The sequence below is a fragment of the Rhinolophus ferrumequinum genome, chromosome 3, assembly GCF_004115265.2.
Source record: "Rhinolophus ferrumequinum isolate MPI-CBG mRhiFer1 chromosome 3, mRhiFer1_v1.p, whole genome shotgun sequence".
Lineage (NCBI taxonomy): Eukaryota > Metazoa > Chordata > Mammalia > Chiroptera > Rhinolophidae > Rhinolophus > Rhinolophus ferrumequinum.
In genome coordinates this window covers 8,887,224-8,914,428 of record NC_046286.1, presented here as the reverse complement: position 1 = coordinate 8,914,428, position 27,205 = coordinate 8,887,224, and the positions used below count along the sequence as shown (strand labels likewise).

At 42.7% G+C, this 27,205-nt stretch overlaps 1 protein-coding gene across 1 annotated transcript in view; it reads right to left on the bottom strand.

Annotated features, from left to right (window-relative positions):
- Positions 1 to 1,236: 1,236 nt before the first annotated feature.
- The window catches only part of DNAH8 (dynein axonemal heavy chain 8), a 335,302-nt gene continuing 309,333 nt past the window's right edge, over positions 1,237 to 27,205 (bottom strand). The window contains 5 exon segments of the mRNA XM_033102419.1: positions 1,237 to 1,928; positions 4,676 to 4,797; positions 16,113 to 16,302; positions 16,384 to 16,536; positions 21,166 to 21,322. Coding sequence (XP_032958310.1) covers positions 1,641 to 1,928; positions 4,676 to 4,797; positions 16,113 to 16,302; positions 16,384 to 16,536; positions 21,166 to 21,322 — 910 coding nt within the window. The 3' untranslated portion in view covers positions 1,237 to 1,640.

Genomic DNA, 27,205 nt, shown 5'->3' with positions numbered 1-27,205 from the left:
CTGATCTATACCCTTGCTACATTCACTTCTTTTCTAGCTCTTCCCCAGTTTTCCATAAAATAGTCAAGTTATTAGAGAACATTGAACCTAATTGTTATTCTCTGAAAACTTACCGTGATATCCAGGGGGTTAGATTATGCAGTTTGCCTTCAGTTGTTTTAACAACTGGACAGGAATATGAATAAAATGTGCGTTTTATTTGGGGGCCCGCTCTTATGTTCCACTTCCTCTGTGCCCATCCAGAACAGCATGGGGGTCCAAATTCTAGCCTCAGTTCAGGAGGACATTCTTTCCAGAGAGTGCCCTTACTGTGCCTGTTGGCCAAGGGAAATACCAAAACACTTAGGCGGGGCTAGGTTACTTTACTTTTTAAACTGCTCTGGAGAGTTCTACGGCTTTGACATGGAATCAATATCAGGAGCACACCAGAAGCCGCTGCTACAATTTGCATTTCATAGTATATTTTCTACCGTTTGCAAGTGCACTAGACAATGGTGGCATTTCCTCTGGGGTCTTCCCTAGACACCTCACCTGGGCTACTGCTCGGCCATCTTATTTTGTTTACCATTGGCTTCTCTGATCAGAGCGACAGAAGGATGAGAGGGGAGCAAGAAAACGTGAAAGGCTTCCCTATTTCGGAACTTACAGAGGGAATGAAGCTTGTGCATTTAGCTGGGGGCAGGCAAGAGGATTCTAGCTGGGAAGACCAGTGGAGACGCTTCTTCACTTTCCTGAAGCTGCGTGAGCATTCAGTATAGGACCCCATCTGTTTTGTTAAATTGACAATTTCCTTCAGCAGGAAATCAAGGTTCAAACTGAGCTTCAGACCTAGCTACAGAGTGAGAAATAGCTTCACTTTTTAAAGACTTTGCTCTTTAAGGGCATTTGGCATGTAACCTGATTTCAATTGATGGAGTTTGTTTTTCTGTCTCCATTTGCTGCCTAGAAATGTGTGCTTCATTATCTCCTGCAGAGTTGGGGTTGGGAGGGAAGAGCCGGAGACTCCGGGTTCCCTTGGCCTCCGAAGCACTTACAAAGTAAGACAATATAATATTAAATAAAGTTAAAATAAGTGACAAGAGCCGTCATCCAGGTGGGTTTTCTGCCTCAAACACTTCAGACCACAGAGCTGTAAATCTAGGGGTACAGAGAGGACCCCTCTAGGTTCCGTTTCACGAGCACGGAGAGAAGACCAAACTCAAATGAGCAAAGGCTAACACATTAGCACTAACACGAACATGGGTGGATTTTATTGATGGGAAAGTGGTTTCTATTTGAGAGAAAAGTTTGCATCTACTAGCTTCCCATTAGGATGCAACAAATGAATACTTTTCAACTTTTCAAAAAATTCAAACCTTCCAAAGTATTCTAACATGAAGATAGGACTTTATCTAAAAAACAATGATAATGGAATACGATTGCCTAGAATAACAAGCATGACTTGAGAATTGTCTGTTTGACTATTGACATGAGGGAAAACACACACACGCACACACACAGCATGATAGAAGACTAACTTTTTAATGTAGAAAGAGTAACCAAGCAACGAGCAGGGCCGGAAGACACCAGCTTTGAGGGTCTCGGTAGCACTGCCCGTCCATCGCTGTGGCTTCCGGTGCCTCCAGCAAGCGGAAATGAGCTTACTTGACGTCACACAAAAGGGCCACTCCTCTCAGGATCCAGTGATCAGGGGACAAGACGGTTCGCAGGTACACCACGGTGATGAAGGTCAGGTCAGTCCGGCTCGGCTTCTTGTAAATGGGGCACATGTACAGCTTGGGGTCCTTGGGCGCGATGGAGTTCACGGCAAAGAAGTGCAGCACAGGCAGCTGCATGAAGAGCACCTTGGGCGTGGACTCCGTGATCTTGTTGTTGCGGCGGTCCCAGGCCGCGCCGTCCATGTACAGCCCGTAGATGTACACACCTTCCTGGAACAGGCAAGCGGAAGGGAATCAAAGTTTTAAAAAACGAGGTGCTATGAGAGGGACATCCATTACTGTAATAAAGGCTGTCCGTTTGGAAAGAAAACACAAGCCAGTTTCAGATGCTACCAAAAGACGAAAACAGCGCGGGCACCCTGCATTAGGGACATGGGGAGCCCAATTTTCCCCTGCTGCCTGTCTTGAGGCTCTGAGCGCTGTAGAAATGGCCCTGTTATTGGTTATTTGAGCCTGGAGGTGGCCTGTCTGGGACAACAGAGTTAGCCAGCAGAGCCACATCTCCTCTGCAGGGAGCTACGGCTCCCAGAGGCCTGGTTAAGGAGCAGGGGAGCACACAACAGGGTTTGGAGCTAAGTGCCACGGGGTGTCTCTGCCTGTGACTAACCTATGGCTCTAACTTCATCTCTGTCACAGGATGAAGTGAGTTTTGTGCCGCTGGGACTGGCAAGCAGGAGCGTTAGAGCCCCCTGCCCCCCCACCAGAGGCAGGTGTGATAGAGCAAGAGGGGGTGTGATGGGCGGGGAGGGGAGACTTGGTCTGCATTGGCTGACCATCGTCCCATGCCTCTCTCTCACCCAGCAAGACCTGCCCCTGAGGGCCTCATCAGTAAAGTGGGAGACAAGACACACACAGAAAAGTGTATTAAAAGACATGAGTGTAACAGCAGCACACACTTGTTCGAGGGGCTGCCTGGTGAACAGCACTGAGGCTGAGCTCAGTGCCTTCTGAGATGAAAGGCCCCTGTGGGCTGGAGTGTTCAAGGGCCTGTGTGGGGAGTATGGCCCGAAGGGTGGGGGCCTTTGGGAAGACAGAGGAGAGGGTGGGCGTCCCAGGCAGGAGCAACACTACGAAGAAAGGCGGCGGTGTGTGTGTGAAAGCCCACCCTGAATTTCACATAGCAGTGGGTTCAATGGTGATAAAATAAGTTAGGGCTCGAGCAGGGAAGTCTAGACGCCAAGATGAAGGGTTTGAACTTTATCTTGTGGGCAGAGGGGAGCCATAGAACATGTATTCAGTAAGACAAGAACGGCTAACGGGAATCCCGAGGGAGACTCCTATCATCACGTACGCTCATAAAATATATTTATGTAGAAGATGGTGACCATTTTTTCATTTCCAGTAAGGACTGATAAAGGGAAGCCAATGTAGATTATAATAAAGGAGAATGGATTTCATTGTAAAGTGTTTTCTAACAGGATGAGGACCATATTTTTTGAACCAAAAACTGAGGAACATGAATTGATACTGAAAGCATGGGCAACCCCAGAAAATCAGGACATATGAGTCCCATCGTTAATTACTGCATGACAAGTACTACACGAACAATCCGGCAGTAAATTGTATCCCTTCTAGGCTCCTGTCCCAAGAAGTTATGGTTAGAGGGTGTAGTGGGTTGAATAATATCACCCCAAAATTCGTGTCCATCTAGAACCTCAGAATGTGACTATTTGGAACTAGGGTCTTTGCGTATGTAGTTGGTTAAGGTCATACTGGATTAGGGTGGGCCCAAATTCCAACATGGCTGGTTTCTTCTAAGAAGAGGAGGGGACACACAGATACACACGGGGAGAGGGCCACGTGACAATGGAGGCAGCGATTGGCGTGATGCAGCTACACATTAAGGAACGCCAAGGACGGCTGCCAACTAGTGAAAGCTAGGAGAGAGGCATGGAGCAGACTCTCTCTCAGGGCCTTCAGAAGAAACCAACCTGCCAATATCTTCATTTCAGGTTTCTGGCTTCCTGAACTGCGAGAGAAAAAATTTATATTGTTTTAAGTCACCCAGTTTGTGGTGCTTCGTTACAAGAGCCTTCGGAAACGAATACAGATCTTGGTACTCAGAAATGGGGTGCTGCTGTAACACATACCTAAAAATGTGGAAGTGACTTTGGAATAGCATAATGGGGAGAAGCTGGAAGAACTCTGAGGCACATGACAGAAAAAGCCTAGATTGTTGGTGGAAATACAGAGATTGAAGGTGCTTCTGGTGAGATCTCAGATGGAAGGAAGGACCGTGCAGTTGGAAACTGGAGGAAAGGCAATCCTTGTCATAAGGTGGCAGAAAGGGCTAGAAGTTGGAAATCATGTGGTCCATCCCCTTACTTGACAATTGAGGGAATGAAAGAGAAATGATAAGGGGACGAAGATTTATTGAGTGTTGTGGCCATCTGCCACTAAGTTTCAATGATCCCATTTAATCTTCATAACCACCTTTAATAAGGCTGACATGTCATCCTCATGTTATATAGTTGAAGAACTTGAGGCTCAAAAAAGTTAAAGAACTTGCTAGAGTTCATAGAGCTGGTAAGTGTCCAAACAGTGGCTCCCAGTGGTGTCTGCTCATCTCAAGCCCCCTCCCCCATCCGGGGTCCTGCAGCTAGGAAGGCCCCAGCACTCAGGACCGCTGGTTCTGGTAGCCTCTACAAGTGCTCTCAACACTCCTCCATTCTGTGAGCAGCCCACAGCAGGGGCTGGAGATGTGTGGAAAATCCTTTTCAGCAAACAAGTGTAACTTATAAAGAAACGCAGTCTGGAGAGTTCCCTGCGTTTGTCATTAATCCCCACTCCAACAAATGGAGGCTGCTTTGACATGGAGGTCTTCTGGTTACAACCGAGGAAGCCCTGACTGCAAAGCCAGTGGACTGCACTGAGGCACTCATGGGTCAGTGTTAGGCAGAACCTGACTTGCAGGCCTGGCTCCAGCACTGTCCCCGCTGTCGCCTGGTGGAGCCTACCACAGGGGGTGATGTGATCTCCTCCTTGATCTGCCGTAGAACTTCATTGTGGATGGTCACCGAGTCCAGGGCCCAGCCTTTGTGGGCGCGGGTCACCTCTTGCCTCATTGCTGTGAGGAAGCCTTAAAAAAACAAACAAAGAAATGACTTCCATGCCTTGCTATAGTTCACTTTCAAAATCAGAAGGGAGCACTGCTAATTGTTATTTGCTTATCAATCTCTAAAGCCGTGCCCATCCAAGAGGAGTTGAGATCAAACCCCAGGGGGGACATTTCTTTCAGTGTTTTGTTTCTATGGGGACCTGTGATGAGCTAAATAGTTCTTGTCAGCTGACAGCAGGAAAGCAGCACCCTCTCGGCCTCAGACAGAGCCTTGGTTTGAAATTCTCCTGGGATTTCAACCACTCAAGTCCTGTAAGGGTTGTAACCCAATCCTAGCTCATAGCATCTATTTGAAGATACAATATCTAGGAATAAGACCGGAATGGTAAAATATTCTGAGAACAGCATTCTGATTAAAACTTGAATCAAACCATTATCAAGCTTCTATTTGCTATAATGGAACAATTTCATTTAGTCTAAGGAAATAAGGCATAATGCCAAAATAGAAAACCCGCTTTCAATTTGATCAAACAAAGCAATCACACCGGAAAGGAAAACTGCATGTTTTAATATGCGTAATACAGTTATTTTAAGACAATACATGGTTGCGCATACTGTGGCCTTTCTTTAAACTTAATATTTGCAAACCATGCCATTCAATTCAATAAGAGAAAACTTTCTTGGAGAGTAGTATTTGATGTTAGAAACTATACCCTAAACCTCAAAATGGACTTCAAAATCTTAGGACATTTTTTCTGTGACTTACATATTACATCTAGGCCTCCATGTTAATATTGAATATCATGCCATGCCAAGTTACGAGGCGTAATTACAGGCACTGAGCTAATATCCCTTGGAGTTGGAAAGAAAGAATAGGCCCCAAGCCTGGCTTCGTGAGAAGGTCAGGTTTTCCCTGTTGCCAAGTCCCTCTCTGGTTATTAAATTAGACACTTGGGAAGGCACTCATTCATTTGTTCATTCATTTGTTAAATCTCTTGGGAGTGGCCACTGTGTACCAGGCACTGCTCCTGGGATAGCTCCAGGTGGGATGACCACAAAGAGGCAGAGGTCTTCCATGGACTTGGCATTCAAGCAGCTCAGTCCAGAGGGAATGTGGAAAGAGGCAGGACATGTAACACAGTGTTGGTATGAGCAAAAGTGTGAACAAAATGAACCACTCAAGAATTGAGAAAATGCAATTGGAGGTGACCCTTGAAAGGTACTTAGGAGATCGCTAGGTGGGACAATTCCAGTTGGAGGAACAGCCTGTGTGAAGGCATGGAGGTCTAGGCTAAAGATGAGGCAGTAATGGCAGATGAGGTTAGAACCAAGGGAGAAGTCAGAGTCTGGACTCGATTTTGTGGATGACGGGAAGCCGCTGAATATTTAAAGTAGGCAAGTGATTTGCTTGTATTTACATTTTATAAAATTAATCAGGGTAGTCACTAAAATAGGATTTAGGCACTCAAGGAGAGTCCTTGCATTAATCCAAACGAAAAGTTAATCAACCAGAGTAGCTGATTGGAGGACTTTTATATCTGATTCTGATAAAGCTACAGTTTCATGAAACCAAGAATGCCTAGTAGGCAAGGATAATTTTATGACATGAAAGGTTAACTGCAGGGGCAGGAAACATGGCAGAAGTTTGCCTGGCTGCAACTGGCCAGTGCCCACCCTCACTCTATGTGCGGAGTTCCTTTAGGTAATTTGATGAGCACGTGATTATGTGGACTTCTCTTTTAAACACTGGAGAGCCCATCCTTTAGTAGCAAAACAAACAGGTTGTGTGTTTGCCAGGCAGTGGTATATATGACCACAATAATAAAATCCACTTCCCCCTTCTACGTCACTTCATGAAAATGTCATTTTCATCATTCAACATTAAGCGTGCACCCATGTAGTGTATTGGATTCTGTGTATCCAAGTAGAGTACTTGGAATTCAATTTTAGGACATTTTAAAATTCATCACTGATCTATGCGTGTACAAGGTCATCATGTACGAGACACGAATCCTGCCCTTCACCGTCCATCTGCACAAGTGGAATAATTGAATTTTTCGTGAACATTTTAAGTTCCAACTAAATTGCAAACTTAACCCCACTCCATATGGCATTCAGGTCGATGTCATGGGCGCCAGATGAGGACTGAGCAGGATTCTCTCTCATGTAACAACCTGTGACAAAGCCTTCAGTGTTTGTCAGAGAGCTCTGAAAGACTCTAGTGCAGTTAAGGAGAGGCACTCTCCGGCTTCTCCCTCCTGACTTCGACAACAAGCCTTCTCATGTTTAGGAAGCATTCTCTATGTGCCAGTAGGTGGAATGTAGAATACACATTACCTTCAGCTATTAAGAAAGGAAAATGTTAAATAAATGTATCTGATGCCTGAGAGTGAAGGAGGAGAGAACTGTCCCCTGGGCCATCCCTACCAGAGAACATGGAGAAGATACTATTTATTTCAAGTCTTGATAGTTTCAGTTTGGCTTCCTAAAAAGAAGAACACGACCTTGTGGAATTCAAACTGTAGCGAATGCACTGAATTGTTCATTATGGAATTTAAAAAATGAATGACCATCTTTTCTGCAGACTGATATCAAGTCTAATAGAATCAAAATTTATGTTTTCTGAAGCCTGTATGATTTAAAAAGACTTATTTGTTTTTCTTTAAGGCTTGAAAAGCAGTACTTTTGTCTTGGCACCATTTTGTTTTAATAATTCTTAAACCAAATTTCAATCTTCCATAGTGGAAAAGTGATTCATACATTCATGTTTGCCTCTGAAGTGAGAAACAAAAAGTTGGGGAAAGTCTTCAATCACAATAACCTTTTATTTTTCCTGAGATTTAACCACCCACCTGAAAATGGGTGATTTGACTATTCAAACATCTGAGTTACATGTGGTCTAAGTGAGGTGCTTAAAAATTTTTTTCCCTTCAAACTCATACAGCATAATGATTTCTTAAAACACTTGTCAAGCTTGTTCTTTAAAAAATTCACTTTTAAGCCAGGATTATACTTGGGAAACTCAGGTCCAAAGTAACACTTGGTGCTTCCATAATAGCAGTACCCCAATATTTCAGCAAAACAATGACTGACATTTGACTTGTGCAATCAGTTGGCACACAGAAAGCTGCAAAGTGCGTTAAGTATCATTTCAAACAAGGTCTTAGAAAAGACGAAAGAAATAACGAATCAGGAAGATTGCTTGTCTTGATTTTGTGAAGAGTTGGTTGGCCCTCTGTAATAATGGTGCTCTAGGCAATGCCTCGTTTTTCTTTAGTAAATGAACCAGTCCTTACGTAATGGGCCTTAGGTTGTGCAGTATTTCCTGTCTTATCAGCTACCAAGCCTCCCAGGAACATCTTTGAAAATGAAGAGGAATGATGTTCCTGCTAAAGTTCGCGACAGGCAGTCTTTCCCCCAAACGAGAAGCAAATGGAGTTCGTTGGTAAGTTAAATCAAAGGTCAGAAATCATTAAACAGAGATGGGGTTGATCCATCTAGTTGAGAAAAAAGGCACTGGTCACCTTTCCTTACCTTTGCTAGATACTGTACGGCAGGAATCGTGAATTGATTAACATTACACATACCAGGGCCGCCTTTGAAACTCCTCAGTCCCAGGCCACAGCCCAGATCAATAAAATCAGAATCTCTAGAGGTGGGACCCAGGCATCTGTATTGTTTCAAAGCAGGGCTTCTCACACATCAGCGTTCATAGGCACCTCCTGGGAAAGGAGCTCTTAGTACCACGCAGGTTCTGATTCGGGTAGGTGGGGCAAGGGCGGGGCCTGAGATTTGGGGTTTCTGTCAAGCTCCAGGTGATGCCATTGCTGCCCCCCATGGACCGTACAACTGGGCCGCAAAGGTCTAACACCGAGGTTCTGCACACATTACAATCACGGAGGGAGCTTTTAAGAAAATCAATTGTACAGACTCTGGAGGCCTCCTCCCCAGAGATCCGGGGCCCCAGGCGTTAGTGTGTATTTAAAGCTCCCAGGTGACTCTTCTGTGCAGGCAGGGCTGAGAACCACACTCTTTTCACAAAGACAGGCCATTGACAGGTCACTGACCCACATCTGTTTTAAGAACAGATGTGACAAGTGGGAAGAGAAATGCCTCATGATACAAGCAAAATATTAAGAAGGCTGTCAGTAGTACAAGCCAACTCTTTCCAGAGTCCTGAGACTCATGTCTTCTCTGAAATGTCATTTATCCAGTTGGCTCCAGCAAACTGAGCACAAGCGGAGAGCTGGGGCTAATTCTCTTGGCCAGGTTGGGATCAGCTAAGTCCGCCGTGTCTCATGTTCCAAAATGTAATTTCCTGTGCCGCTCTGTCTTCTCCATGTGCTAACTTTATGCTTCCTTCCCCTCGACCCAAACTCCCACTTCTCCCCTCCCTCCCAAATCTTTCCACCGTTCCCCCTGGAGTGGTTCTGTGGTTAACAAACTCTTCAGTATTTTCCATTTCTTCCTAGAACATCTCTCCATCTTGCCTTGAACCTGCCTTGCAGTTGAACCTGGTTCAACTCTGAAGACACTGTCCTTCCCAGCTGTTCCTCCACCCTTTATGAGAATCTCCACTGCTTTCACAACCATCCCCTCAGGCCACATGCCCCGCCCCTCACTGTCGCTGCCCAGTGCCCATCTGGCCCCGTTCACTGAGCATCCTGCCATCAGCTGGGTCTCTTCGGTATCCCACTCGGCACCTTGACCTCTCAGTTCCCTGAACTTATAATTTCTGAAGACGTGTTCCTGAATTCCACCCTTTTATTCACTTCATTTCCTATTCTAGAACCATCCTTTTCATCACCTGCCCAGCAAAACCCCAATCCTGGATGAATCCAAACGCCTCGCTTCTTATGCCTATAGCAGGCTGCTGAACAATCCTGAAGCAAACACACAGCTGCCATCACGGTTAACCACCAGCAGCCTCGATGGATTCCCAAACCCCCAGCAATCCTTCCTCGTCCCGCTCATTAGCCCTCTTTCTCAGACTTCAGCCACTCTCCTTACATCCTTCTTCCAACACTTCACCTCCTTCTTCAAAGAGGAAATAGAAAGCATCAGGTGGCAACTCCCTTGCCACGAAACCTACAAACTCTCTTGCATCTATACTAATTCTTTCTTTATTACTCTTGTTACAATGGGTGAGGGGTCCCTGCACCTGTATGTCTTCCCTTGGGCATGCCTCTTTAACCCCTCTGAGTATCTCCTCTTCCTCTTTCCCTCCCTCCCTCCCTCCCTCCCTCTCTCTCTCACTCTCTCTCTCTCTCTCCCTCGCTCTCCTTCTCCCTCTCTCCCTCTCTCCCCCTCTCCCCCCTCCCCCTCTCCCTCTCCCCCTCTTTCCTTTCCCTCTCTCCCCCTCCCTTTCTCCCTCTCCCTCTCTCTCTCTCTCTCTCTCTCTCTCTCTCTCTCTCTCTCCCCCCTTCTCCCTCTCTCCCCCTCCCCCTCCCCTCCCCTCCCCTTCTCCCCCTTCTCCCCCTCTCCCTCTCCGCTCCATCTCCCTCTCCCTCTCTCCTGGCTCTGCTCCACTTCTTACCAGTATTTGAGTAGGCTCAAGTTTCTCCTATCATTAAAAGAAGAAGAAAGAAAATCCTTTCTTCTTACAAGTAACCCTCCAATTTGCTTCTCCTCTTCCAAGCCAAAATTCTTGACAGAATTTTGTTCACACTCACCCACGGTCTCTCCAGCTCCTGGTCCCTCACTCACTCACCCTGAAATCTGCCTCTACCTTCCCACCCACTCCACGGAGGCTTCTCTTGCCAACAGTCTCCTTGCTGATAAAGCCATCTGACCATTTTTGGTCCTATCTTACCGACCTCTGAAGGCATCTGTCACTATTTCCTACCCTCTCCTCTTGTCTCCTATGATACTATACTCTCTTGGTTTCCTGCTTCCAAGCTCTTTGGACATAAGGGGACCATTCACAAGAGTTCAGGTGATCTGGATGATGGTGACACACAAGCAGATAGAGCAGAGTCCTGATGAGGCTGGCTGGAGAGGAAGATGTCCAGGGGTAGCACTGGTGCAGCCCACAGGAGGATGGAATATGCTGCATTAGCGCTTGGAAGTGAGGAACCAGAATCTCACACTGGGACTTTAGATGAGCCCGCTTTCTCAGTCATAGGAAGAGATGAGTAGTTGCATCTATAAGAATGGCTGAGGTCATCAACGAAGGGCCGGGGCCAGGGCAGAACTCGCCTGGGCAGAGCCCACTAAGGGACGAGAAGCAGCCCTCTGAGAGGTGGGAGGAGAACCAAGGGAGGTGCTGGACAGAAGCCGAGGTATGAAAGAGATTCCAGAGCATCATCTTAGTCTAGTCCAGGGGCATGAAGTTGGCAGGAAGATCACTAGATTTAGAGGCCGTGGAGAGAGTGGTTTCGGTAGAATGGCAGAGGCTGGCCAGATCTCAAAGGTCTAGGTGGTGGGTGAGGAAGGTAGCCAAGTGCAGAAACGACGACTATGAAGGGTGTGGTTGTGCCCAAAGCCGGCGCATCGGATCTTTGCACACACAAGGGCCAGGAAGATGGGCTGTTATTCATCTGGAGGCATTTCTACGATGTCCCTGTTGTTCTGCGATCTGGGGACCGGCAGGTGAGTGCTGTCACTCAGACTGAGGTACATTCTCTCGGATCCCCTCAGATGCTAGGGGCAGCGCATTCAGCTAAAGGTAGCTATGGGGCATGCTTAGAATTGCGACTAGATTAGAAGAAGTCCCCAAAGTCCCTTCAGTTCTGAAGCTCTATTAACCTTTGGTGCACTCTTCTACCCAACAAACCTCAGGCTTTTATAACTATCCTCAAGACAAGCATTCGGAAATTGCTACTAGCTGATGACACTGCCCTGAAAACAAACACACAGGCAAGAGGTTGTCGATGATTTTTACAGTAACAAAAGAGAGCAGGACAAAAATCATCCATCTCCTTGCTTCAGCAAAATCCCATGAAACTGCAAATCATGATTTGTTCTAGTGAATGAGAAGCTGTCACCGATATCTGTCACAAATGACTGGCGTGGCCTATCAAGACACTGAGAACAAAACAGAAAAACTAGCACCATTTGGCATCCAAATGGCATCAAGCTCCAGACTGAGATAAACATTTAGAAAATAATGATACCCCATGACCAATCTAATCTAGAGGTGTAAGACCTGGAGAACACGTTCAGCCTCTGCCTCCATTTCATTAGCAGCACTTGTCACACCGAACAGCAGATGGCAAAGCATGGCTATCAATTAAGAGGTTCTGAAAGGCAGGTAATGCCCTGGCTGAAGTCATACTCTTTACAACTGACAGTCTTTGGATTTAAACACATCCACACATATCTCTCTCTCTCTCTCTCTCTCTCACACACACACACACACACGCATACACACACACACCAGAATCTAATTCACGTATACATAATACTTTGAAAACGCACACCTGTGGGAAAAAGAGACCAAAGAAATCTTTTGAGAAATCCAAGAAGCATAATCTTATATGTGAATCTAATAATCATAATCTAATATATGTATCACATATGTGATACATATGTGAATATGTATCAATGACTGCTGGGAAAACCCAGTAGAACACGACAGGTTCTCCTGGGCCTGAGTAATCCGTCAGGAGGCAAACCCAGGCATTGCCAAAAGCTGCGCCATTGAGCAAATATTATAGGGTCGTGGGCACAGACAGCTTGTCCATTTTAATAATCAAATCTAACTGCCACATGGCTGAGCTCATCAATTGCTACAGAAATGACTGTGGAAGGGGCTGAAAATACTAGATTAGCTCCATGGTGGCTGACTCAGCCTCTTCAAATATGACTGACAAAATATCAGGCCATGATCACGCAACCAAGCAGCACTGCAAACAGCATGAGCTCAGACATGGAGCGGGGGGCCAGCGAGGCCTGACACCTGTCCTTGCGGCAGAAGCACGATGGGAGACACATCAGACAGTATCAGACGCACACCGCATTACACGAACACAGATTAAATGGTCCTCTATGAACAAAACATGTCAAGTATTTTAAAACAGTTCAAATATCCACAGGTGATTTTGGCTATACATATTTGTAATGCAACTATGGCCTCTTTGCAAATTGTACTGTGTTTTACTTAAGTGTGTGCTTCTTAAAAAAATTAAATAAACATTTATTCAAATATTTGGAGCCAAAGAATGAAATTATTTCATTAATGGGGACTGGGTTAGAAGATATAAAACCAGAAGGTACATTCATGTTGAGAAATCAATGATTGGTATTCAAATAGTAGCCAGACAGCTTCCAAATCGAAGGGACTTTATCTGCTTGCACACCACCTGTGAGCATGCAGGGAGTGACTATAATCTTTGTTTCCCAGACTTGGCCACGTGATACGGAATGGAACGTTTTAGGGTGGTGCAAAAGTTATTGCGGTTTTTGCAATACTCTTCTCCAGATCCGAGGGATGTGAGCATCATACATGTTGTCCAGGGCGTCTCTCAAGTTCTAAGAGACATATTTTTAACCTCTTAAACCGCGATTACTTTGGCACCAACCTGATATTTTGTCTCTCATGTCAAGGGAAGGAAAAGGAAGCAGAGAAGTGATTAGTATGCAGGGAAAGTTGTCTCCACTCTTCCATGTGATGAAAGAAAGCAACCATAGACAAGAGTATTTGTGTCTGTGTGCTTGTGTGTGTAAAGGGTAGGATGCTTGAATAAGTCGGGGGCTTTCCAAGACATGGGGTGCCATCAGAGGAGAAAACAAACTTTAACTTAAACCAGAAATGAAGAAGAGTGAAAGGATTAGGACTATTAACAAGGAAAGATAGGTTAAAACAAACAAACAAACAGAAAAACCGAAACGGACACCTGCATTTGAATTTAAGTATTGCTCTGGCTTGTAACACTTCTTAACAAATAGTAACAATTAGTTCATATTAATGCTTTGCTATTGTAAATCACATTTTTAGTGAAAGAAAATCGCAGAAGGAGGTTGTGACCGATGATTTAGTCATCTGTGTCTATGGAAAGACAGGGATGAACAAATCCCAGGCCCCTCAGATACTGAATATCAAAAATACACTTAACAACCCGCAGGTTTTTGAATCACTCGTCCGTACCCCTTTCCCAAACTGCGAGACTGCCAGCACATCTCCCACCTGGGTGTCCCACCAGCATTAGCTGACAAACACAGTGTCCTGCCTTTCCTCCCAACCAGTCCCTCGCGTGCTGCCCTCAGCCCAGCCACAGCCATGCCCTGCTCTCTCAAAGATTCCCATCTCATCACTTTACCACCTCTGTCCCCTCATCTGCACCTGCTTACCATCCCAGGCTCTCTCCCTTGGACCTGGTAAGCGTCTCATTGCTCTGGGTCCCCCTCTTCCAGTATACCCTCTGCCTTCTCCAGGAATGATCTGATCGTGGGTGACTTCCCATTGCCTGTGTGATGCAGCCCAAACTCCCCTGGAGGACTTCACACTCCCGCCTCACTCCCCACCACCCTGCTCCTGCTTCCTGAGCTCTGGCCACACCGTCTCCTTCTTGCCCTGGACAGGCTTTGTATTTACTCAAGCCGCTGCCTGGAATGGCCTTTTCTTGCATCCCTGCCCTGCAAACCCTACTCTCTGCTTCCCGTAGGAAGTCCTCCTTGGCAAAATTCATCTCTCTGCTCTCAGTACTCGTGTGGCACTTGGTTCTCAACGGGTGGGTTTTAGGGGGTGACATTTATTATGTCACATTAAAGTTGCTGATGGATCTGTCTTACTAACCAGATCATGGGCTCCTTTAGGGCAGGAATCGGGTCTCAAATCTCTGTCTACTGAAGCATCGACAGAGAGGCTGGCCAACAGGAGGTGGTTAAAAAATCCTAATTAAGTTAAATGCTGTTTCTTCAGGCTGCCAAGCTGGGAATTACCTGGTGACAACTTACTGAAATCGAGGGCTGGTAAGGAAAGAGACTCATAAGTAGACCCATGAAGTCTGAGAACCATAATAAAAAACTTTCCTCACCAAATTTAATGGAAATTCTGGGGGGAAAAATAGATAAGTGAAATCTGGAGGCTGTCTTTCACAAATCTAAAGTCTATTAACATAATAATAATAGTCTATGCATAATTTGATAAGCTCATAAAACCACCATGGTTAAGTGTTTTAAATTTAGAAAATGTTAAGGCACTTGAAAACCCATGATGTGAATGAATGTATGTATACAGCTACAATTAAATGCTAACTTCTAAGATATACTAAAGTATTTCTCATAGGAAGAAAAGTGCACGAGTCATAAATGTACAATTTGATACATTTTTACCAAATAACCAATATCCATATCAAAAAGTGGAACATTTCCAGACCCTGAGATCTCCCTTGCGCCCTTTGCAATCACTGCCCTTGCCCTCAATGGTAACCACAATCCTGCCTTTTCACAGCATGGATCTGTTTTGCCTGTTTTAGTTCTCTGCATAAATGGAATTACAGAGTATACATACATTCTACATACCTCATAATGTATACGTTCTACATACATTACAATGTACACTATATACATACATTGCAATGTGTTCTGATTGACTTTCTTCACTTAACATCATTTTACGAGATTCCACCAGATTGTGGTGAGTAGCAATAATACATCCTAAAGCTGTAAGTGTGAATGTTTCTTAAATTGTACTAGTGGAGCTATAAGGTGCTGAACTGTAAGGGACCCACCAGCTCTTCATTTTGACCAAGAATTACTTGAAGTAAACTATTCATATTGTAGTCAGACAAAAAGTTACTGTTTTTCTGGACTTTATGAACTCTATGACATCCAGTCAGTAACTGACTCAGTAAATATGTCTAGAATGAAGGAATAAATGCGGCAGAATCACAAAGCACTTTTTCAAAGGAAAAAAAAACAACTGGGGGTTGGGGGGGGACAGATTCCAGAGTTTACCGAATTAAATTTTTGCCACATGATCATTTTTGAAATCAATCTAATTTTGTGAATTCGAGGAACAACTTTTGCACATTTTAAGGCTTCATTTTTGTCATTTTCATACACATTTAAAACCGAAGCCTTGACTCAAACTTGGTTTTACTATTTCACATGTCCTAACCACAGATTGATGGCTTGCTGATGTGAATGAGAAGAAAAAGGAAGGTTTGGCTGCCATATTGTAGAAACAAACAATATGGTAGAAAGAATTTCAGAATGCATTTATAAAACAAATACGGAAGGGTCATCTGTGGTCTCCAACCTTTGAAAGCAGGTGTCCAGCTCTCAACAGGCTGACCTTCTATATCGTTTTATGTAGGATGCGTCCATCACACCGTGATACTATACAACGCCCCACATCTTCCAGGTTTGCCCACTCTTCTATGAGCACATACCTTGGGGATTAAAGAAACCAGTCATCCAGAATACATTGGGCCTCCCTTCAAATATCCAAGTAGAAAACTGAGCATTTCTTTCTAAAAATTCAGTAAACCAGAAGCCCAGTGTGGATGAGTCCCAGGATATTCTTCTCCACATCTGAGGGATGCGAGCATCATACATGTTGTCCAGGGCGTCTCTCAAGTTCTAAGAGACATAAAGTTGAAATATGAGGAGAAGAAAAATCCACAACAGGGGGAAATAACTATTGAGATAAAAACAGCTCACCTCACTCATAATGATTGTTCCTTCAATGGCCAATTTTAGGTCACTCAGGCTACTGCGAAGTATTGAGATGCATTTTTGCATTCTGTCAATTTCTTGTCTCAGAAATATATTCATTGAATTAAGATGTCCCATCTTTATCAAACGAGCTTTCACCTAAAACAAAATATACAATATAATGAAGGAGATTAAAAAAAAAATCATCTGTCACTTCTCTTTTAATGACTTCTCCTTTTGCTCTTCTTTTTCTTCCTCTAGATGTATCTCCAGCGGCCAAAATGAACTCTAAAGAACCAAACTTGCCATTAATTTCCCCCATTTTCTGGGCTTCCAAAACTACTGTTCAACTGAAATGATTTTTATTTCCTAGTGATTGTACTTAGTTGATAATTGGAAATATACTTTAAAAAGATGAAATAAAATTGTACCTTTTCCCCCTTTCAAATGATTAAGTACTAAGTGTCAGTTAAGTATTCTTTTGTAATTTACCCTTCATAAGAGTACAGTTTGCAATACTTTTTTTCACAATGCTTACAGAGTCGTTATTAGAAATGTCACAGAAAGTTAATACAGCCCAAATCTTTCCAGAACAGTCACCAGTGAATGTGATTGGCTGCAGTTTCCTAAGATGGTTGCTGCCCGGGCTAGGGTGATGAAAGTGAGGCTTTCTAATCTAACCAATGAAAACATTTGATTTTGCAGGAGGGTCATTAAGCACCTATCATTTGTTCCTTTTGGTTTACCAGTTATTGACCATTTTGAAGAGATCACTATAAAAGCCTCTGGCTGTGGAAACAATAAAATACAACATTTACTGGAAAATAAGCCGATACATATACACATTTCAATTTAGTGACATCTGCCTAAGAAAAGATTGACTCTGATTACTGGCAAGAACTCATAAAGAGATTGGAACTTTCTGCTGGCCCACACTCGAAGAGCTGCCGGCGTAGGAGGGGTAAGAATAAGCACAGGGAGTGAGAGACAATTTAGTGATGATCCAGCCCGAAGAATCACCAGAGACCAGTAAGCTGTGGGATTCTCTGCTGGAGACACACACTGCCCCTTCTGGAGTCACAGATGGGTGATCAGCTTCCGACTTGTCTGGACCACCCTCCTCATTTTTCTGGTGTGACACAGAAGTTCCCAACTCAGCGATGGACACCTGTGCTTTATGGCAGCTGGGAAGCACTTCTAGTAAGCGAGAGGTGAAGAGGGGATGCACAAACTCAGAGGGAAGCAGTGATGTAAAGCTGAACAGCTGGGATGGGACTATCTGTGTAGGTAGAGCAAATGATACTGAAATCCGCAGCAAACACGCCAGTGGAGGTCCCTTACTCCGTCCGCCACACCAACTGTCATGCAGGGTATCATGTGGGGTCTCTGCTCCCGCTCCCCACATAAGAACGCAGGACATGGTGAGGCCAAAAAGGAACACCCACGGAGCCAGAGATAGGGGAGTCATATTGTGGGGACAGAGCCCCAAAAAGCAGTTTCCAGGCTCTCGGCCTCACATAGAAAGGTGCTGGCTCAGGTAGTAAATGGCCGTCGACTGTGATCAAATGGCCATCAGCTGCGGATAGTTGGCCGTCAGCTGTAACCAGTGAGCAATTGGCCACTAATATAACTGCTGTGGCTACGCTAGCAAAAAAAAGGGGGAGCTAGCAAGAAGATGGTGGCTGAGTCTGCAAGCGGCACAGTGAGGGTTGAGAATTGTGTTGCTCCTGGTCCCTGAGTCTCCAACCCAGCCGCCAGTGACAGTATAATGGTATGACTCCCCTACCTATGGCTCCGTGGGTGTTCCTTTTTGGCCTAGCCATATCCTGCGTTCTTGTGTGGGGAGCAGGACCAGAGACCCCGCCTGGCACCCTGCATGACACATATTACTATATTCATTCTCGCTGGCGGCTGGGTTGGAGACACAGGAACCAGGAGCCACACAATTCTCAACCCTCACTGCTCCACTTGCAGCCTCAGTCACCATCTTCTTGCTAGCTCCCCCATTTTTGCTAGTGTAGTCACGGCAGTTATATTAGCGCCCAATGGCTCACTGGTTACAGCTGACGGCCAACTAGCCACAGCTGATGGCCATCCAATCACAGTTGGTGGCCATTTACTACCTGAGCCAGCACCTTTCTATGTGAGGCCGAGAGCCTGGAAACTGCTTTTTGGGGCTCTGTCCCCACACCAACCTTCTGGCATTCTCCTCAATTTGGTTCTAGAACTTATTTTTTACAGGCTGCACTATCCTGTTCTCATCCTGAGCCCTTCAGCCTCAATGGCATATACATCATTCACTTTAAATCATGACTACTCTGTGCAAATTCACACTTAAGGAAAGGGGAAATTATGGAAATACTTTTGCAACCCTCACAAGTGGGAAAGTAAGCCCAGGTATTGGCTACAATGTCAAATCAGTAGCCCAGGTAACTTTAGTACCTAATAGCCCAAACAAGCAGGGCCTTGCCCTACTTAGGGTTTTAAAAGAGAAACTTCACTTGCAATAGAGACATGCTTAAGAAAAACTTAGACTCTAGAAAATCTGATTTTAGTACTGATTTTATATTGAGTATGATTATTGTTCTAGCCTGAAATTGTCTTTTTCTTAATAAAATGAAAGATTTACTATAATCTCATATAAGATCTCTTCTATGTTTCTGGGACCACATAGTAATGTAGTTTCTACAGTAATGTGGCTTCGTGTTTACTATGGAAGTCAAAAGTATAATTATATTCCAAGTTGCAAAATTCACTTTACATTTCTTCTAGAAAATAAAGGATATTAAAAACTAAGTGGAGTAGAGTCAATGGAATTGTAACAACTATATACGATGCCAAAGGGATAGTAGATTGGGGGAGGGAGGTTATCACTTGGTGAGGAGTGTAAATGTCTAACTATTATATTGTTTTGTACACTTGAAACTAATAATAAAAAAAAGTAAGTGATCTTGAAAGAGGAAGCAGTTGTTGCTCTCTTAATATGAACTCTTTCCCATATAGCAACCCACTTGGTGACATCCCTCAATCTCAGTTCCTGCCAGGATAGTGCCAGAACAGAGATCTTGGTGAAGTGTCCTCGACCAACCCTGGACAGCTCAAATTGTCCCAAGGTCTTGAAACCTTCCTCTGGTGACATCAACCTGTGTTCTTGTCGTACAGAGTCAGTTTTATCTCCCTTTCACATGCCAGTTTTTAACATCTTGGAAGGCAGGTATTATGCCTCATCTGTCTTCTGAAGATCGTTTACAATGAACCATTGAAAATATGTACTTAAAATATTTACTCATTAAAAAAATATTCTCACCTCACTATAACTATCTCTATGTGAAGTCATTGATTTCAGAATCTTGGCTAAATGTCTTGGTACTCATCTACACAATGGAAACAAAATTTGTTTTAAGAGACAAGAAAATGGTTTTGCTTTTTTAATTGTTGGGGGTACTCATTACAGGTTGGAGGATTAGGGGCTCCTAGCTGACAAATGCATTTTTTCTCAGAGACAGGATAGATACAGGACCACAGTTACACCTGCATTAGGGCATCAGCCTCTCACATTTTGGTTGAAAAGCTAAACTCGACTCAGCAAAGCCTAGGAGTCAGGTGAAACTCTGACCATCACCAATGAAGGGTGGAGGCTAAGAACAGGAGAGAGGAGGCCAGAGTCACACCCATGTCCTCTCGCATGAAGACAGGACCATGTTGGAGGACCTCTCACAGAACTTTCAGGTCATCCAGAAATTTGACCACAATTAAAGATTTATTTAGATCAGTAGTTCTCAAAGTGTAGTGTGGGACCCCTGAAGGTCCCTGAGATCCTTTCAGGGGGTCCACAAGGTTACATTTTTTTTTACAGTTATACTTAGACATTATTTGACTTTTTTACTCTCCTCCTCTCAGTAGTGTACAGTGGAGTTTTGCAGAAGCTATGTGACAACAGATTGAATGCAGAAGCAGATGTAAGGGCCCAGCTGTCTTCTATTAAACCAGATATTAAAGAGATTTGCAAGACTATAAAACAACCCTACTCTTCTCAATTGTTTTTCTGTTTTGAAAAATATACTTTTTAAAAATAAAAATGTCATTGATGTTAACATGTAATGGGTTTATTATTGTTATTTTACAGTAAATTAATAAATATTTTTGAAATTTTCCAGTTTAAGTTTCTAATATATTAAATATCAGTAAGTATAACCCACAAAAAATAGCTATTTGGGGTCCTCAATTATTTTGTAAAAGGGTCTTGAAATTAAAAAAATTAAGTAAAACCGACTTAGATTAATAAGTAAACACCTGGGAGGTTCAAGAAGTAGAAAATTATTGCCACCCAAACTGGGGAGTGAATTCATTTAAACAGCTTCCCTATTACCTGGTTGAAGGGACTGGAAAATGGAGGGCAGGAAACAAAAACTAGGGGTAAATTTAAAGGATGAACAGAGCAAGCTTAGGTAAGAGAGGGAGGGAGAAGTTTCCAGCCTAGAGGGTTAAGATATCTGGGGATCCAAAGACAGAGGAATCCAAAGATGGGAAAAAGGTACAGAAAAAACAATTGAAAGAGAAAGTGGGGTAAAAAGGAAATGGAGGAAGGTGTCAGAAAAAATGCAGATCATAATTTGTAGGATGCTTGAGAAGGGTAAGGAAGAGAAGACCAAAGGGTAAAAAGAAAGAGCTGAAAATGAAGAAGGAGTGAGCAGAGAGGAAGGGACTGAAACACACTGTCCCAGGGTTGGGCTCAGCGCCGTGGAACCCAAAGATGGCCCTGTACACGGGGGTAAGGGCACAGCTTACCTCGTGAGGAACGTAATCAGGAGGCAGTTTGCTCAGCATATCTTCAGATAATTTATAAACAATGGCTTCCCGGGTCTCTCCCATTCCACCTCCGCTCTCTTTGGGTTGAATGTTGGTAATTGTTTCAAGAACAGCAGAAGCAGTGTTACTCTGATACCTGATAAAAAGAGGGAACTGTTCAGAATGTAGTAGGGAAATGCACCCTCAGAGATAATTATCACAGCTAAAATGAGATGATGAATCACCTGAATCAAACCCAGCCCCCAAAAGGGAAAATTTACCACCAACCTATAGGAATAAAAAACTAGCGATCCATTCTACTGTTTCTAATAGGACATCAAGAACATCACAGAAATGTAAAGCTCTCCCTCTTCAGGAAAAGAGATTCCACAATCATCCTTGATAGGCCAAAGCAGTGCTATACAATCTTGCTTGTAGCTAACCTGAATACCTCATGCTGGACAAAGCCCACCTCCTTTTATTTTCCGCGGCTTATGGGCTGGTCTAAGACTCTACCATTGTATGAACGTTGGATGATTAAGTTCGCAAACGTTCTACCGTGTGCTTACACAGTGGAAAGTTCATGAACTTAATTGTCTGACCTCGTAGGACAGCTTGTTAGATCAAAGAGCACCATTCATAGTTCCTCACTGAATTATCAATTATTAAGATTTCTTTGGTCTTTTCTGTTTTATTTTCTCACTTTCCACTTGTTTTATGATTTCCAAGGTGTCTAAGTGCAGCCACCCCTCTTTAAAATAATCCATATATTCAATAAAGATTTACTATGTACCAGGCATTGAGCTAGGTGCTGGCATATGGCAGTGACCAGGTCCCCGCCTTGGTCCCTTTCTCTAGTGGAGAAGGGGGACCTTAGTCAATCTCATCGGAATAAGTGCTGTGGAGAAAAGAACAGGATGCTTTTAGGACACTATTGTCTGTCTCTCTCTCTTTTTCTCACTCTTGCTCTCTAGCTCTTTTTGGGTTGACCAGAGGCTTTGAGGTACATGAACTTAGTTTTTGTCCCAAAGTGGCTGAGTCAACCAGCAGTCTTGACACACGGATGGTATATGTATGTGTGTGTGTGTGTGTGTGTGTGTGTGTGTGTATGTGTGCATGTACATGGATGTGTGGGTGTTGGAAGTGATTTACATTGGAAGACCAGGGAAGCTCTCTCTTCAAATATCATATGTAAGCTGAGACCTGAAAGATGAGCAGGTTGGCCAGGCAAAGTCGGGTGGGGTGGGAGGCAAAGAAAGGACATTTGGGTAAGAGGTAAGGCCTGAAGGTGAGAAGGACTTTGTGAATTTGAGGAACAGAGACAAGGCCCATGAGGTTGTAGCCAGTGAGCTAGGAGGAGAGATGAGGATGGTGATGGAGCAGGGGCCGGATCATGCACGTCACGTGGGCTACTTTAAGGATTCTGAACATTACCCTAAGGGTAATAGCCAACCACTGAAGACGTCCCAAGCAGGGTGTGGCATGACCACATTTAAATTTTTCTGTCTTTTCTGAATGCCTAATTTGCCAACTGTTAACGTCACATAATTAGTTTTGGGTTACTGTTTTGTTTTGTTTCTAAATTTTCTCTCTTGTCCAGATGTAAATTATATTTGTACCTCCTTTCATAGGTGTTAGAGGCAAATCTAAAAGGAATTCAATGAATGCTTGAGATTAGTAATTTGTTTTTATGTTTTATTTCCTTGGACATAAGATATGCCTTTGTAATATCGCTATATATATCAAAAATTTAAAGGACAGACCTTTAATTTAGCAATTTTACATCCCAAAGTTCATCCCAAAGAGAAAATCAGACATTTCCATTTCTGACTGTATAGTGCAATTGTTACTCTGAACAACTCTATAGAAAATATCTAAAAATGCTGGATAAGATATGAAGAACAGCTTTTTAAATACATTACTGAACTGGCAAGAAACTAAGAAATCCTCAGGGTCCAATGAAATACAAAGTGAAAGCTGGAATTCAGAGAGATATGCCAGATTTTACTCTGGAGACATCATCTAATCCCTGGTGTTCTGGAGTTGCTGTTTGGATGGTACAGTGAGAGAGAGGGAAGCCCTAGATCCAAGGTGGAAAGTCTAACAGGAGTCTCCTACATAAATCTGGGACATACATTCAGTATAAGGGTAAAGTATTAATGACCCACCTGTCAGAAGGGGATTATAGGTAAATTGGTCTATCTAGCTTGACATTGAGTAGGAAAAAAAATCTTTCCTGAGAATTCTTAATTCACCAGATTTGTGACATTAATTAACATGCATTCATATTACCTATGTGATTTGAAAAACCTCAAGCCAAAAATTTATTTTAAGATGGACCCAGGAAGTCCCAGGTGGCACCTGGTGGAGGCAGACACAAATCTTCCCTGCAACAATATGCCTTCACTCCAGGTCTCAAAGAATATAACAGTTAATTTCCAATAGACATGAGCTCATAGTCAAAGTTAGAAAACTGACAAAGAAACAAGGCACTGTGAGCAAGAGTCACTAGAAAGAACAGAAAGCAGAACCAGACCTGCAAAGATCTCAGATAGTGAATTTTCAGACGCACATTATAAAATGTTTTTGCTATATTGAAGAATTTTAAAAGGTGACTGAAAATGTAGAAACCATAAAATGAATAGCACATTTGAAAAAGAGCCAAATAGAACTTCTGGAAATTAAAACATAAAATAAAATTTAAAACTGTATTAGTTTTTTATTGATGCTATAAAAATTACCACAAAATCAGTGACTTAAAACAATACAAATTTATTATTTTATAGTGACACAGGTCTCATGGGGCTAAAATCAAGGTGCCAATAGAGATGGGTTCCTTTTTGTAGGCTTTTGGGGAAGATCTGTTTCCTTTATTTGAGTTGTTGGCAGAATTCACTTTCTTGGAGGACTGAGGTCTCCCATTCCTTGATGGCTGTCAGGTGAGGGTTTTTCCTAGCTTCTAGAGGCCAGCTGCATTCCTTGGGTCATAGCCCCCTTCGTACATATTTAAATCCAGCAAAGGGAGATTAAGTCCCTCTCTTGCTTTGAGTCTTTACTCCTTCTGTTTCATCTCTCTGATCCACTTTTTTGTCTCCTCTTCCATTTTTAGGAGCCCATGTGATTAAACTGGACCCACTTGGATGATATAGGAAAACATCCCCATTTCGGGATCCTTACGCTTAATAATATCTGTAAAATTCTTTTACCACATAAGGTCACATATACTGGTTCTGGGAACTAGGACATGGATATCTTTGGGGGTCCACTAATCTGCCTACTATAACAGTTAACAATGGATTAAACAGCAGATTAAATAGAGCCAAATAAAGTATAACAAAACTGGAAAATAGATCTGAAGACATCATCTAGAATGCTTCAGAGGGGAAAATAAATAGGAAATATGAAAGAGAAGCTAAATATGTAGGCTAGAGTGATGAGCTCTAACGTACATCTCAGAAAAGTTTCAAAAAGATAGAAGAGGGAGAATGAAAAAGAGATAATACGTGATGAAATAACAACTGAGAATTGATGAAAGATCTGAATTCTCAAATTCAGGAAACTCAGTGTATCCTAAGTAGGATAAACAAGCAAACAAACAGATAGATAGAAATCCATATAAAGACATATCACAATGAAACTGTAGAACCCAAAAAAACAAAGAGACTGTCTTAAAAGCAGTCAGAAAGAAAAACAGGTTATCTAGAAATAAATGACAATTAGACTGATAGCCAATTCCTCAAGAGCAGAAATAGAAAACAGAAAAAAATAGACTACTGTATTCCACCTGCTAGGATAAAAATAACTACAAACATAAAATTGTATTTCAATCAAAATTGTCTTTCAAGAATGAGGGTAAAATAAAAGATTTGAATAGATATTTCACCAAAGAAGCTGTATTAATGGCTAGTAGCCCGTAAAAAAGATGCTTACTTCATTATTTATTAGGAAAATGCAAATTAAAACAACCATGAGATACCACTTCACACCTACATGAATGGTTATAATAAAAAAAAATAGACAATAACAACTGTTGGCAAGGGTGTAGAGAAACTTGAACCCTCATACATTGCTGGAGGGTATTGTAAAATGGTGCAGCCATTTTTGAAAACAATTTGGCAGGTTCTTAAAATGTTCAGGATAGATTAATCATGACTCAATAATTACATTTCTAGTTATCTATCAAGAGAAATAAAAAGATACGTCTAAACAAAGACTTGTAGGGCCGGCCCGGTGGCTCAGGCGGTTAGAGCTCCATGCTCCTAACTCCGAAGGCTGCCGGTTCGATTCCCACATGGACCAGTGGGCTCTCAACCACAAGGTTGCCAGTTCAATTCCTACAGTCCAGCAAGGAATGGTGGGCTCTGCCCCCTGCAACTAAGATTGAACACGGCACCTTGAGCTGAGCTGACGCTGAGCTCCCGGATGGCTAAGTTGGTTGGAGTGTGTCCTCTCAACCACAAGGTTGCCGGTTCAATGCCCACAAGGGATGGTGGGCTGCGCCCCCTGCAACTAGAAAATGGCAACTGGACCTGGAGCTGAGCTGCGCCCTCCACAACTAAGACTGAAAGGACAACAACTTGACTTGGAAAACAGGCCTGGAAGTACACACTGTTCCCCAATAAAGTCCTGTTCCTCTTCCCCAATAAAATCTTAAAAAAAAATAAAAAAATAAAAAAAATAAAAATAAACAAAGACTTGTACATGAATGTTCATAGCAGCATTATTCATAATATTCAAAAAGTGGTCACTACCCAAATGTCTACCAACCAGTGAACAGACTAACAAAATGTGGTCTATTCATATGTTGGAATACTATTTGGCAATAAAAAGCAATAAAGTACTGATACATGCTACGACATGGGTGAGCTTCAAAAACATTATGCTAAATTAGTGAAAGAATCCATCCACAAAGACCACATGGTATATAATTCCAGTTATAGGAAATGTTCAGAGAAGGCAAATCTACAGTGACAGAAGTAGTTCAGTGGCAGCCTGAGGCCAGGAGTGGAAGTGGAAATTGATTACAAATGGGTACAAGGATTCTTTTGGGGTGATGAAAACGTTCTAACTAAAATTAGGTTGTGGTGATGGTTGCATAACTCTGTAAAGTTACTAAAAATCATTGAACTGCCTGCCCATTTACAATGAATGAATTTATAATAGGTAAATTATATCTCAATAAAGCTGTTTTTCAAAAAAGGAAGGCAAAGTAAGACATTTTCACACAAGAACAAAAGAGTTTACCATCAACAGACCCTCACTGAAGAAAATTCTGAAGGATACACAGAGGGTGCCAAAAAAATGTATACACATTTTAAAAAAGGAAAATTGTATTAAAATTGTAATGCTCAATGTATATCAATAACAAAAGATGAATGCAAGTCACATTTGACTTCTGCAATTAAAAGAGGAGCTCCAAGTGGTTACCATCAGCACCAAGACACTTCTGATTACAGCGAACTATTGCTTGAACAACGTTGACCGAAGTGTCCACTTGTATACAGTTTTTGCACACTCGGTACTTCAGAAAGGAGAATAATTATTCTGATGGAAGGTTTGAAGTGTAGAAAAGAATGGGTCAATGCATGGGTAAATCTAAGTAAACATTATGGTATAAACAAGTAGTGTGTTTAATTGTGGGGTTAAAAAAACAAGATAAAATTAAAATACTGAAATAACAGGAGAGGAATGACTGTAGTTCAAGTTATCTGAGAGGTTTTGATTGGAAAGAAGGTAAAGATACTACTGTATTTTGCCGTGTATATATATAATGTGCTCCCGTGTATAATGCGCACCCATGTTTTTGGCCCAAACTTTCAGGGAAAAAATCTTTTGTTTTAATTTTTTAATTCAAATTTTTATTTGTTGACATTTAGGTACTTGCTTTTGTATTATAAAGGAATTTTAGCATTTATCATTTTAATATATTATGGTACAAGAAATTTTATGTACCGGTAACAAATTTATGATATTTATGCCTTATAGAAGGCTAAGAACTCTTCGTCGTTGCAAGTTCACTGTAAGTTCAACAAAACTGATT